Genomic DNA, 14,280 nt, shown 5'->3' with positions numbered 1-14,280 from the left:
GTTTCATCCCTCGGGGCGCGCCGTACCCAGTTCCATCTTTTATACCTGAAAAGCATCTGTTCTGGACGTATCGACTCGTCTTTTTTTATAGCTTCATTCGCGCTACATACACCACGTCGTCCGACAAGGAAAGTCCTCTAGTGCGACAGGGCCGGGTCCTCCCCCCCCCATAGGTTTTGTTCGCGATAGCTCCGAAGTCCAAACACGCTTGAGATAGAGAGCTGAAACTTAGCATACCTGACCTTTGATTCAAGCCAGATCTTTTGACACCAACAGTATTTTCGGGTCAGGTCAGGTCACTGACCTATGACGTCATAAGTGAACCTCTGCACGGTCTTAAGATATCGCAACTTCGCAACGCCCTCCCTGCCATAGGAGCTTTCACAGGGAAATGAAACTTACAGGATCTAGTATCTATTACGAGTCTCACGACTTGTGTATCTCGGATTTATCCTAAAGGTCATATGAGGTCAGGTCATTTTCGTGACCTCACCATTTTAAGTCAATGGGGAAAAATGAAAACTGCTATTCTGGCGCCGGGAACGATCTCCAACTATCTCAAGCACACAGAATCGTGATTTAATGCACTCATTGCAAGGTAAGATGCGTCACTTTTGCAATGTTGACCTTGCGTGACGTTATTTATGACGTCATAAAGGTCATATTTGTTTTTCGTCAATAACTCCCGATCAAATTGCGCTAGCGAGTCGGGAAAGCCACCAATGGACTCAGGAAGACCCGCCGAATCGAATGATATGCGACATGACCTCCTCCGACCGACTTCGTGACCTTGGGGTGCTGACCAGACCGTGACATGAGGTCAACACCCTAAGTTGACCTGACCCAAACAAAAACTATATCATTCGAAGCGCCTGAGCGAGGCAAACACGATGCTGCCAAAATCGCGGTTCTGCGACCGTTTTTTTGCTAAGTTATTCACCAAAAACAGAACCGTACCTCGGGGCACTTGACCTGACCTCAGAGGTCACCGGTTGACCTAGAACCTTAAAATTGGATATCAATCTCTGCGTCTCGTAACGGCGCACACGCTCGTTTTTTTCCGCGACGTGCTAGCTGAGTACTGAGAGAAAGACACCAGGCGGTGGACCATTTGCAAATATTGGTGAGATCAGTTTGAAGGAGGCCGCAATCAGCAGGAGATGAAATTTACCGGTAGGATCTTGAACGTTGATTTTTGTCTCGCATTTCTTTAAACTTCCTATCGCGGGTGCTCAGGAGCGTTTGCACGTGCCCAGTTTGACTTTGTTGGTTGCCCATGCACCCACAAACAGAAATAAAACCCCATTCCTGCAACAACACCCTTTTTTCTGAGTGCACACTGCACATAGATTGTACGGTGGCTAACAGCGTGACCGACTGGCTGTGCAGGTGGGAGGCTGCCGTGTGGGCGCCCCCAGATCCCTGGGTGAGGAGAGAGCAGCAGCACTTGGCATCCATTCGGGCTGAGCCGGAGCGGCCGACCAGCGCCCTGGTCTGTCTGCTGGGCCGCCTGGTGCCGCGGAGCCCGCCGCAGCAGCCTCGTCACCAGCGAGCGCGCCGGCGGCGGCGGCCTCCGGCGCCGGCCACCGCCGTCCGGGCACCAAGCAGCGCGGCCGCTTCGGCAGGTCAGTGGCCACGGAGCCGACCACCAGCTGCAGCTGCCACAGGCCAGCCACGCGCCACGCGGCCGTCTCACATCGCTTCGATGCAGCTGTGGCCGAGTTTGTTTATCCCTATTAGTGGCACTGTCATAAATAGATACTAAGGTAACACGGAGCCGAAGCTTCAAGCCAGGGGACGCGGGAGGCATGCCGTCAGCTGTCCATTTATAAACAATCGTTTTCTTTGACATAATTTCTAATGTTTTTTATGTCTTGCATGAATTAGGTTCATCAAAAATTATATTTTTTATTCATGAGGCAGGAAATATTTTGTAGTCCGAACTAGTGGTGTCAATCGGTTACCGAAATTTCGGTATACATACCGATAGCGAACCAATACCGATTCGGTGTTCGGTATTATATACCAAAAGCATTTGGTATTTTGTCGGTATTATGAAAATCAACTACTGCCATAAAATATTTGAAAGCTTTTTTGATAAACCCTCTGAACACAAATTTGATTTGCTAAATGACGTTGGATGAAGAAAAATGGCAATCATGACATATTTCTCCCAAATGCATGATGTCCAAACAAATGGGCAAACACGTTAACTGTAATATCAAACACATCAGTCTACCAAGGTTAAATGGCAACTGTTCGTGTGATTCGTGGTCGTTTACTCTGATCCAGCACGACAGACCAAAGTGTTCATGTAATCGTCCAGTTCACTAAGAATTGCGTAGCTGATCGTATCGTTTCATTAACCTGAGGACCAAAAGAGTTCTTTGATGAATGTCTATTTCTGGATTAGTCGTCACACACTGCACGTCAATTGAATCGTACGACACCGGCGCCGTTGCGCCGGCGGAGCCGCGCCGTCGTCGTCGTTTCGCTGCGAACTGCCGACACACATATGTGCTCCAGATCAAGGCCCTAAATACACTCCAGATGACCCCCCAGGCCCCGCAGAGGACCACGTGGACGGCGGGGCTCGGCCGTGCCCGCCGCGCGCTGCCGTCGCTGTGCGGCACGGTACGTTTTCTCTCGAACAGCAACTTATCAGTGCTAGCAAATTCCAATACCATGAGGATAATTATCTTACAAAGAAAGCTAATGTGCAAGACATAGACAATGTTTAACTCACTGTATGCTGGAAAACATACTTTAACTACCTTACTCAAAATTTCCAAAGCATTTATTAGCAACAAATTTGACTGTGTTTTGCAGTTTATACAGCACTAGCTTCACCATTATCATCTGATATTGACGGAAGCATTTATCAATATCATCACCCCACAATTCCTCAACTTCGCTCAACTTCAAACAGCCTCTGTTAATGACTGAGCGATTCTGTGGATAATTTATTTTATTTAATTAGTGTTCTCTTTCCTGCTCTCCTCAACAGATAGAGATCGCTAGCAATGTAATCAAAATCATTCCTAAAACATAATTGGTTTTTGGCTTGATTCGCACACAGCAGTTTCAAAACTGAACACATCTAAAAAAAAAGTATGTCGCAGCTGCGCCAAGTACTGATGTAGCTCAATAACTAATTGAAAATAATTGAACATTTTCTGGTTCTTCATTTTTCAGCAATAGCAGCCTACAGTCTTTCTTGAATTAATTTTAAGATTCCAAAATATAAACATGGAATTTTTTACTTAAGTGTACTAAAGCAAAAAAGAAAAAAATATCTTATACAGTTCCGTGCCTAAATGCAAATGGCCGCCGCCATCAAGGCTGTCATTTGTGGAAGAGATGACATGTGACATGTGTCAATGCTTCCATAAAATTATGGACATTTTACTTAGCTTTCATCGCGATATCATTACAGTGGTGTTTGCTATCTATCAGTGTGCCTCGTAAGTAATTATTTATCAAGTTTTGTTGTGTTAAACATTTGTTTATGAAAAAAATGGTTGCTTCAGTATCGTCACCCTCGCCCTTGGGTTGACTACACTGAACTCTATAATGTGGAAGGCGCATCGGCCGCCAGATGGTGTCCAACAATGCCGCCATGTTGCACAGACCAGGGAAGCGGCCGCCGCCTGTGCTGGGGAATAGGGAATTCGGGACCTCTATTTACGTTTGCGGCCGCTGCATCCGTTACGTTCAAGCTATGTAGACACAGAACCCGGCATCTTACGCGGAGTTGAGTGGAGAACAAGATGCAATCTTTAAAAATCCTCAGATACAGGAAACTTATACGATAAACCCTTATAAGTCAATGGGGAAATATTGAAATTACTTCTGTTTAAGTCGTAACATTGCAAAACGCAAAGTTTATCATGACAGTCACGTGACCAAAGGTATAGCAGGGGTTGGGACAAACACTCAAAGGATTTCAAGTTTTTTAATTAAATCATACATATAAGTTTAATGATGAAATCGGAAGATTATATTTTTTCCTAATAAAATACATATTTTCGTTTGTAAAATATGTTCCTTAACGGCGAAATTCTCCATAAAAGAAATGTCAGTGACGTCACCAGGGCTTTACATTCGACCTATACACTCATACATTCGACCTACCTGACAGATGCCTAAGAATATTTTTCGGGGTACATAACTCGGCCCTGGTGGCGCAGTTGGTTAACCCTCGCCCATGTAGGGGGGGGGGGGTTGGTGCAACCCCCCCCCCTGAGGTTTTTCGGAAATAGTGCAAAAACGGCGGCGCGCAGCGCCGCCAAATTTTGGGTCCCTTATAGGGCAAACCTTGCGCATCTTTTGATAAAAAAAAAATTTGACCGGGTCATGTCAGGTCACGGAGTTATGACGTCACAAAGGGAACAGCCTCCGGCCGGATTTTCACAAACTGAGTGCCAACGCCCGAGGTTTCCTGCCGGTGGTACGGACATCGGTTGATGGATCGTGATGAAACTTCCCATGCATGTTGGGGTAAGTATTGGCTATCATATGGTATAAGAAACTTGACCGGGTCAGGTCAGGTCACGGAGCTATGACGTCACAAGAGGAACAGCGTCCGGTACTATTTTTGAAAAGCGCCCGAACCACTAGTTTGCTAATTCTTGTCACCTCAATGGGAATATGCAGCAATATTAGCTTCTATAGGGAGCAAATGGACCTTCTAAATCCAAAAATACAATCAGATTTCAAAAATTTAAATTTTGATTTTTCGAATTTCTGCCGCCGACTGTGACCTTGCCGACTTCCGGCGCTCCCAACGCGCCATTTTTAGAGCTAGGGAAACGAAATACATACCAAACGATAGAGAATTGATCAAGGAACACGATAGTGAAGATTTCAAGTCGATATCTCCCACCGTTTTGCCGCAATTGCCGCGGAAAGTTGAAAAAAAGTCTATTTTTCCGAAAATTTGACCTTTGACCGGTCAAAAGTAGGTCAAATGTTGACCTAGGACCAAAAATATACCACCAATCGCGAGATCTCGGCGAGAGCAATCCGTTGGTCTTTTCCGCTAAGCTCTACGACGCTCCGTTTTCAAACGCCAAGGGGGGGTCGCACCAACCCCCCCCTGCATGGGCGAAGGTGGCAGATCGCCGTTTACGGGCGAGGGTTAAAGGTAGTGTGCCACCTTTGAAAGATTTCCCATTTTATTTTTCCTAGGATAAGAAGCTTCTGTTTTTACCTAATATCGCAAAAAAAAATCAAAAATGGGCCTGGAATAGTGCCTTTTTCGCCTAAAAGTTTTTCGGTTTTTAGATATGTATAACAACTGTAGTGGGCTCACCTGCAAACAGGCGTCGGGCAACAATCGCGAATGCGGCGCACTTGTGACAATAAGCAAAGGTCATTATAGTGTTACGACCGTACGACGTACGGGAATGAGTTATCAGCTGTCTAATCGTAGACAACACAATGTCGAGCCTTAAACTGTAAGCCCGTATTGGTATTGTTTCTTTTATTTGGCTGTCGAACATTATTTATGGTTTGAAATATGATTTTATGTAAAATAATTGATATGAAAAAGCCGTCTTATAAGTTATGACCCCATTTCACCACACGCAAGTGGCAGAAATGACAATGATCAGCTGACGCATTTTTCTTGGCCGAAGTCAGAGCGCGCGGCCCGACGCACCACGCGTATTTGGAAATTCCGACCCCGACGAGCATCAGAAGCCACCTAACAGGCGTGTTCGAAACCGCAGGAGATGATGATGAACGGGTTTATCGAAACTTGATTGGATGAGCATATCGGTAATAGCGATTTCAGTGTGTGCATTTATTGTTCATAGTGGTGTGAAATGTGGTTGGGGTACGACCGACAACACGTCGGGGCGAATTTCGCACTGGGGTACTCAAAATTTGAAGAATTTAAGACGTTTCCATGAGTTTTGAAGGTATGGATAAGTTCTAAAAATCCGGTTCTCCTTATCTGGGCCATTAACTCCATACGGTCCAAGAAAGCTGGCACACTACCTATAACCCGCGCCCCGTAGGGCTACCGGCGGACCCTACCACCCGTAGGGGGGGGGGGCCGTTTCGGCCCCCCCCCTAAGATCTCGGAAAGTTACCGGCCGATTTTCAAAATTCAAACGGCGTTTGATAGCCCTACCCGGGAACTACCTTGTGACCAAATTTCATTGACCTAGGTCAAACCGATGACGTCACAGGTCAGGTCAAAGGTCAGATTTTCACCGTTCACAGGCAATTCAAGAAATGTGCTGTGAAATCGAGTAAATTGGTAATTTATTGAAAACCATCGATGGTATATTGTTCGTCAAACACATACTTTGCTATCTGAGGTCACTGATACCAGGTCAGGTCACAGCGAGGTCAGGTCACCGGGGTCACAATATGAATGTGTCGTGTGATACATGTTTTATGGTCCATTTTACATGACAAATGCGATTATGTGGGTTAGGCAGCCTTTGGGGCCAGCCTAGGTCACGTTTTGGTGAAGGTCAGGTCAAGGTCAGGTCAAATTAGGTCAAATTTCAAAGTTGATATTTTTGCATAAAATGGGTATCCATTCGATGCAGCTCGTCACGGGGAGTCTAATGGTGGTCTTTGTTTTGCTCTACGAGTTCTAGAATTGCCAAAAATTGAGTTTGAAAATTTGACGTCATCATTTTTGAACAGTTTTTTCGCTATAACTTGGCCAAAAAACGAGATATCGATCTGAAATTTGGTATGTAGATAGAAGACGGTAGGTACTATCACATATATTCCGGTTTTTTCGAAACTTAAAAAAACTTTTTGGATTTTTTGGCTAATATATCCAAAAAAAATGCTTTTTTGATTTTTGGGGATCAAAACTCAAAAATTTCAAAAATCCGAGATAGCAGTTTTGTAGCCCTGTCAATTCTACACCTTTTATGTCTTGATCATTTTTCTGTATCTTCAAAGCTGTAGGCCTGACAGGTCTTCTCGCGAAGGTCTTTTTTCGGTCGAAAATGACAGAACATGACGTCACTCTGACGTCATTTGTGGCCAACCTATCACAGCCTCTGGAAAAATTTTTGGTCACAATGTGTAAAATTGATGCCCGGAGGGGTCCTGAAAGTTTGGTGGCGATATCTCCAGCCGTTTAGGAGATATCGACCGAAAAGGACAGGGGGGGGCCGTTTCGGCCCCCCCCTACGGGGCGCGGGTTAAGGCGTCGGCCCGCGGTGCGGGTGGCTCTGGGTTCGATTCCCGGTGTCGCCCGTCCCGCGGGCGTCGTCCCCAGCTGTGTCACCAGGAGTGGGGTGGGCTCCCACGTTAGCCGTAGCCTAGGGGGGAGGGGTAAGGAAGAGGAGGAGCAGGAGCCTTCCTGTAAGTGGGCGCATCAGCCTGTTGAGCCTTCCTGTAAGTGGGCGCATCAGCCTGTTGGAAGGATGACGAAAAAAAACTCAAGTTGACTTAAGCTTTAGACTTACCGGAGGACTCAAAACAGTCGAAAATGTCTTAACCCTCGCCCGCACATGCCATTTTCCCATCATAGAACGCACATGGGGGGGGGGGGGGTGCCACCCCCGCGCCATTTCGTTCCTGTGGGAGATAGAGCTTAGCGGTAGAGATCAAAAAGATTCTTTGGGAAGAGACGAATCCAATGATACCCAGTTTTACCTTCTAAGGTCATTCATTGACCTTCCAGGTCAGGTCAAACTAAAAAATGTTGCTGTTTTCGGTCACCGTTGGATATCAAGTGCGCTGCTTATATATGTATACCGATGACGATGCCGTTTTCTGGTGCCAAGCCAGCTAGAACCTCTTTGTCACACTACCCGACCAGGTTTTTGCTGCTGAGGTCATTTCAGGTCAAGTTAGGTCAAGGTCAATTATATGTGTTTGTATGTCTGTGTGTGTCTGTGTGTATACTGATGTGTGCACCGAGTGTTTGTGTCCATATTACATGAAATCACGATCTGAGAGGCTTTTACCAAAAATGCAGTCAAAAAACTTCACAAAAAGTAAATTCCGCTTGCCTAAAACGTTATTATCTTAGATGACCTAGGTTGACCTTGACCCTGACCCTGACATCTGTACATCGTCGAACATGTTCCATGATAGGTGGGTGGTAAGACTGGCATAAAAGGCCGAAATCAAGGTGTCAAAAGTTCACAAGGACCAGAGCCAACGCAAGATGTTGAGAATTGGCCATTTGGGTCATGACATGACCTGAAAAACAAGGTCATATCTCCGAAACCAAAAATCACAGAAACTTGAAAGTTTCAGTGGACATCAAGAAAGGATAGAGAAGCAGCTATACGAAAAATCAGCCTTCTAGCTCTAAAAATGTTAAGTGCAGAGCAGAAAGACTACCTGGGGGGTGGCAACCCCCCCCCCCCCCATGTGCGGGCGAGGGTTAAAATGGTCAAGTATGTGTTTCGTTATGCCTGAGGCCAAAAAACTGAAGGGCCGATGACATCAGCGTGCTCATCTGGACTACCTAGTCCATGTTCGAGATGAAACACTCGTCCAACCCTAAAACGGTCCCAGGCGAAAGAGAAGGCCTCCGTTTCGTCCCTCTTTTTTCCTATGCAAAAGGCCAGGGTCACGGTATTGCGGGGTTATAGGCCTCCAGACGCTGACCAGGATGCGATTGGTGATCCAGAAACAGTTTTGGGACGCAGAATGCTTCTCCACGAAGACCTGGAAGGAATATCCGCGTTCTAACTCAACTCAAACCGCAAGCATGAACACATTTTTGGAGAAGAAAATGACATCCGGAAGGTCGTAGGCCCATCTTCAAGCGAGACACTGAATCGGTGAACAGGTCAATAAAAGCTAAAAAGCGGTGCCAGGAGAGTGTGGCAGGCATCTGTCGCAAGATCACATGTCAGGCAACTCATGGGATCAAAAATTTCATGAAAATACGTTGGGGATACTGAAATCGTGGCTCGTCGAAGCGAAGCGCCGTTCCAGCCTCCAGGAGCTCACGGCGAATGTTAAGTCAGTAGGTATGGGCTAACTTCAAGCCTGCTACGCTGCGAAACATGCCGGTTGGCATGCCGCATCATGTAGTCATGTGTTTGACCATGAAATGAGGAGCACATTGACGTGTCATGAATATATCAAAACGCAATATGCTCTGTTTTACATGCAAATTTAATGTAAATTTAATCATTGTTGATTTTTATCCCACAAACAGTTAACGATTGATTCGTCGTTTTTACTCATAGCGGATGGTATTCCGGTACCTATGAATATCTGAAATAATTACAACGCTTTACGTTAACGGCCAATGTACCTTCTTACACCTGATTTCCCTATCCCTCCGGTACTACTACCATCACGTCTACTGAACCGAAACCTGTCGGCTACCCATCATGTTGGCAGCTCCAGCCGACCGGAAGGTGAGTCGTAACGACTGAGCAGCCGTATAGTGCAATGTGGTGAACCGTTATTGGTTATGAACCACTACTATTTGGCGAAAATGCATTGCATAGCTTAATGCCATATGCAATGTGAACAAAACATCACAAATCATTGTATAATTTGAATTCACATAATGTATCTAATCACGTCAGATCAAGTCAGCACCACTCTTTGGCAGTATCCGTCACGTTGGTGTCCTAATATGTCTCCTGTCTTTTTCTAATGCCATCCAGCTCCTGCAACCCGTTCCACATCGGATCCTGCCGGCGGCCCGAGCCCGACTCCGATGGTCCCGCACCCCGACAGTCCAGCCGAGCCGGGAGAGAGCGCCGACGACCCGCCCCCGCCGTCCGAGACGCAGCGGCGGGACACCGATCCTGAGACAGTGGACGAAGAACTACTATGCTTTTCAGACCCCATGAGACCCTAATTTTCGGCGATAATTTATTTACTATTTGTCCAATTTGCTTCAAATTTTCACAATTCACATTTCAGCTCAAGCGCCAATTTTCGCCAATATGGTCTCTTAACAAAATATCAAATTTTAGGGTACTTGTCGTTGCCTCGTAATGTTAAAATCGGCTCCGTAAATCCGTCAGTGGAGTAGAGGCTATCCGCGCGTAGGTGTGACGTCACAAACACGTGACCATTAAGCTCCGCCCTCCCGGCGGACGGAGTAGTGACCTTGGCCGGTCAGTCGGCTGCGTGGAGCGGGCGGGGCAGTAGCTGTCGCACCGGGGCGGCTCGCATGGACCGTAGCTGCCGTGCAGTTGTCGTTGCAGCCGTAATGTCATCGAATGAGCTAAATAGCGCGCATAAGTAACGCACCAGCTGAAGCCCTCGACTAATTGTATCTATCACAAATGTACGTACACCTTGTTCAGTCACAAAAAAAAATATATTTCCACACAAGATTCGGGGCTTGTGAAAAAAACGCGCATAAAAGACGCTGTTGATTTCAAATGATTGCGTAAGATTATGTATCGCGTCAGACTACGTCAAAATTGCAAAACAGAATCACCATTAACATGATGCAATTTATGTGTTTGATATATGAAATTTGATTAGGAATGTATGCCGGCGTGATCGATTTATATCATCCCGGTGCAACCATTGAACACCTTCAGGACTAATTCATTTGATCATCGACTTAGGTTGAGGAGGTCGCCAGACTAACTTTGCCCCCAGTGCTTGTGTGTTGAAATGCAAACATGAAAAGTAAAAGCCTAAAGATAGCTTCCTCACCATTGAGGACATACCTACTGTTACTTAAGTTTTACAAAAAAAGATACGAGTTTATTGATGATCGTTCTCGTGTAGTGCCCAACGTCCGCCTGCCACATTGCTATTTCTTTTTGTGCACGTCTTAACAATATAACACACACATGACACCGCGATAAAGGCCATTTCTACCATACGACACATTACGCCTCTGCCCCACCCGGCGCCCCGCACCGCTTCACGAATCACGAATACGGTCGTTTCGCTGGAGCGATGCCCCAGGCAATCGGCCGTGCCCGAGACTCTTCATCCTACTTTGTTGCTTTCTGCGCCTTCCTCAGAAACATTTATTGGCACTGCCAAATATATCAATATTTTCGGGTTAAGCACAGGCTTACACATGATCTTATAGGTAATCGGGTAGTGACCTGACCCAACCTGACGATGAGATAGGTGCAACTCCGGCTTAAATAAATGTTCAGAGTCCAAGAGTCTATCCATCTTTCCTTCTACGGTCGGTTCCGTTCCAAAAGATCCCACCTTGATTCTGATCATTCTGAATATTCTGAGCTGGTTCGACGTTTAAATACCAAAATAAGGTGGAGGATACCAAATGCCCTCAAACGGATAATTTTTTGGCTTTCGTCCCGAAACAACTTTGCCAGCTTCACTTGTCTCCAGTATGTGGTCCCGCTCCGACCTCTCCGCGGTGCTGACACCGACTGAAGCGGCATAGACCCATCGCGGTCACGGCCAGTGGGCGGAGTTTAGTTGGGCCCGGCGCAACGTGATTGGCCAGCGCTCCTATCCAATCCGGTGCGGTAGCGAGCGAGCCTCTATCCGGGTGCAAAAACTGATTAACATTACGAGCCAACGACAAGTGCTCTAAATTTTGATATTTTGTTAAGAGACCATATTGACAAAAATTGGCGCTTGAGCTGAAATATCGTCTGCCAAATTTTCAAGCTAATTGGACAAAAATTGAAGAAATTATCGCCGAAAAGCAGGGTCTCATGGGGTCTGAAATGCATAGTAGGTGAGCTTCACCCTCACCCCACTAAAGGTGAAGCACGAGGCCTCCCTGACCGTCCGACCCAGCCTGTGCTGGCCTTGTTTCCGGTCTCCAAGGGTCGGAGTTTTCGGCGGAATTGGTACAATCAATTCCCGTTTCTGAGCTATCATGTTGATACTGATACGGTGACTTGCCACACATGTCAGTCAGCTTTGTCAAAGAAGCTTATCAATGCCGAACAAATAAAAAAGAAAACATTCGTGACAGGTTCAAGTCGTGGAAGAAGGCCACCATTAACCCGCGCCCCGTAGGGGGGGGGCCGAAACGGCCCCCCCTGTCCTTTTCGGTCGATATCTCCTAAACGGCTGGAGATATCGCCACCAAACTTTCAGGACCCCTCCGGGCATCAATTTTACACATTGTGACCACAACATTTTCCAGAGGCTATGATAGGTTGGCCACAAATGACGTCAGAGTGACGTCATGTTCTGTCATTTTCGACCGAAAAAAGACCTTCGCGAGAAGACCTGTCAGGACTACAGCTTTGAAGATACAGAAAAATGACCAAAACATAAAAGGTGTAGAATTGACAGGGCTACAAAACTGCTATCTCGAATTTTTGAAATTTGAGTTTTGACCCCCAAAAATCAAAAAAGCATTTTTTTGGATATATTCGCCAAAAAATCCAAAAAGTTTTTTGAATTTCGAAAAAACCGGAATATATGTGATAGTGCCTACCGTCTTCTATCTACATACCAACTTTCAGATCGATACCTCGTTTTTTGGCCAAGTTATAGCGAAAAAACTGTTCAAAAATGATGACGTCAAATTTTCAAACTCAATTTTTGGCAATTCTAGAACTCGTAGAGCAAAACAAAGACCACCATTAGACTCCTTGTGACGAGCTGCATCGAATCGATACCCATTTTATGCAAAAATATCAACTTTGAAATTTGACCTAATTTGACCTGACCTTGACCTGACCTTCACAAAAACGTGACCTAGGCTGGCCTCAAAGGCTGCCTAACCCACATAATCGCATTTGTCATGTAAAATGGACCATAAAACATGTATCACACGACACATTCATATTGTGACCCCCGGTGACCTGACCTCGCTGTGACCTGACCTGGTATCAGTGACCTCAGATAGCAAGGTATGTGTGTGACGAACAATGTACCATCGATGGTTTTCAATAAATTACCAATTTACTCGCTTTCACAGCACATTTCTTGAATTGCCTGTGAACGGTGAAAATCTGACCTTTGACCTGACCTGTGACGTCATCGGTTTGACCTAGGTCAATGAAATTTGGTCACAAGGTAGTTCCCGGGTGGGGCTATCGAACGCCGTTTGAATTTTGAAAATCGGCCGGTAACTTTCCGAGATCTTAGGGGGGGCCGAAACGGCCCCCCCCCCTACGGGTGGTAGGGTCCGCCGGTAGCCCTACGGGGCGCGGGTTAAGGCCCTGTAACGTAGGGAACATTACGACGCGGAAAATATCAAAATAAACCCTTGAATATTTCTACTTAAAAAATTGTGACGGTTGTGACAAATAATGTAGCGTACATTTTACTTTTTTCAAAGATCTTCCATATTCCTATCCTAGCTATCGGATTGATTTGGACATGTTCTTTTACATACGGGCCCAACATAATCAAACCTTACCTAACCTGACCTACTGATGTTTGCCTGCTGGGGGATAAGGAAAAAGCCGCTCCCAGGAATAGATTGCAAGCAATGGTAAGTCAAATATTTTTAGGTTAAGTGGTTATGGATTTCGGGCTGAAGCCTGCTCCATAACCACTTAACCTAAAAATATTTGACTAACCATTTCCTGTTATCTCTCCCACGCAATGCCTTCGGCACTGCAATGCTTCACTACGAGTATTTTAACGTCAGTTTCCTTACAATTTTGTATCATCGTTAAATTCGCTCAATCCTATGACGTCACTTCTTTAGCAACTTAGCATCATTCGTAAATTCTCTCAACCTTGGACGGTCTTTTGACGCGCGCACTGAGCAGTTCCGGTCGGAGGTGAGAGGGATAGGTTGGTGGTGATGGTAAATAGTAAATAGTGTACTGGTGCTTTTGAATTGGTTTCTAGAAGGAATAAGTATCAGAAATGAAATCAGGAGGCCTTAGAATATCTTGGGAATGGCTTTTACTTATCCGTCTGTTTTGCGGACCTAAAGTAAATGAATACCCAACCTACTAGCTTTGACCTGAACCTGAGCTGAGAAAGAACAAAGAATTGGTCTTGTGAGTACTAATTCATACGATGCTGAATATTTTTCGGGTGCAGTACACGGTGAGGCAACTTAAAGCAAAATCGCTCACCGCCGTGCCCACTGGCAGTTCGAGAGGCACAGTTTGAGCACTTGTCCCTCTCACAGCGCTCCAAATGTACGAAATTATACATTTTCCCTCGCATAGAAAGGAAGCGAAGCCCAACAACCTTTACAAGACGAAGTTTGATTTAACCCTAGAACGCCTAGGGGGGAGGGGTTGTACCCCCCCCCCCGAGGTTTTTCTTAGCTACACGCCGAACCGTTTCAGATAGCCTGCTCAAATTTTCAGTACCCTTTGGGGCATCCTTTGCGCAACTTTTGGTAATTTTTTTGTCAAGGTCATGTCAGGTCACGGAGTTATGACGTCA

At 45.9% G+C, this 14,280-nt stretch overlaps 1 protein-coding gene across 3 annotated transcripts in view; it reads left to right on the top strand.

Moving 5' to 3' along the window:
- Positions 1–14,280, top strand: part of LOC122384430 — a 96,169-nt gene that overhangs the window by 70,523 nt on the left and 11,366 nt on the right. For 2 of the 3 annotated variants that reach the window (XM_043371812.1, XM_043371814.1), the window contains exon 3: positions 1,390–1,625. The exons of the other annotated variant lie outside the window; for it this stretch is intronic. In XM_043371812.1, coding sequence (XP_043227747.1) covers positions 1,390–1,625 — 236 coding nt within the window. The remainder of the gene's footprint in view (positions 1–1,389; positions 1,626–14,280) is intronic. 3 annotated transcript variants of the gene reach the window in all.

The sequence above is a fragment of the Amphibalanus amphitrite genome, unplaced genomic scaffold (genome assembly GCF_019059575.1).
Source record: "Amphibalanus amphitrite isolate SeventyFive unplaced genomic scaffold, NRLGWU_Aamphi_draft 000189F_arrow, whole genome shotgun sequence".
NCBI lineage: Eukaryota > Metazoa > Arthropoda > Thecostraca > Balanomorpha > Balanidae > Amphibalanus > Amphibalanus amphitrite.
Note: the sequence above shows the minus strand (reverse complement) of the source record. Positions and strands in the feature narration are given on the sequence as shown.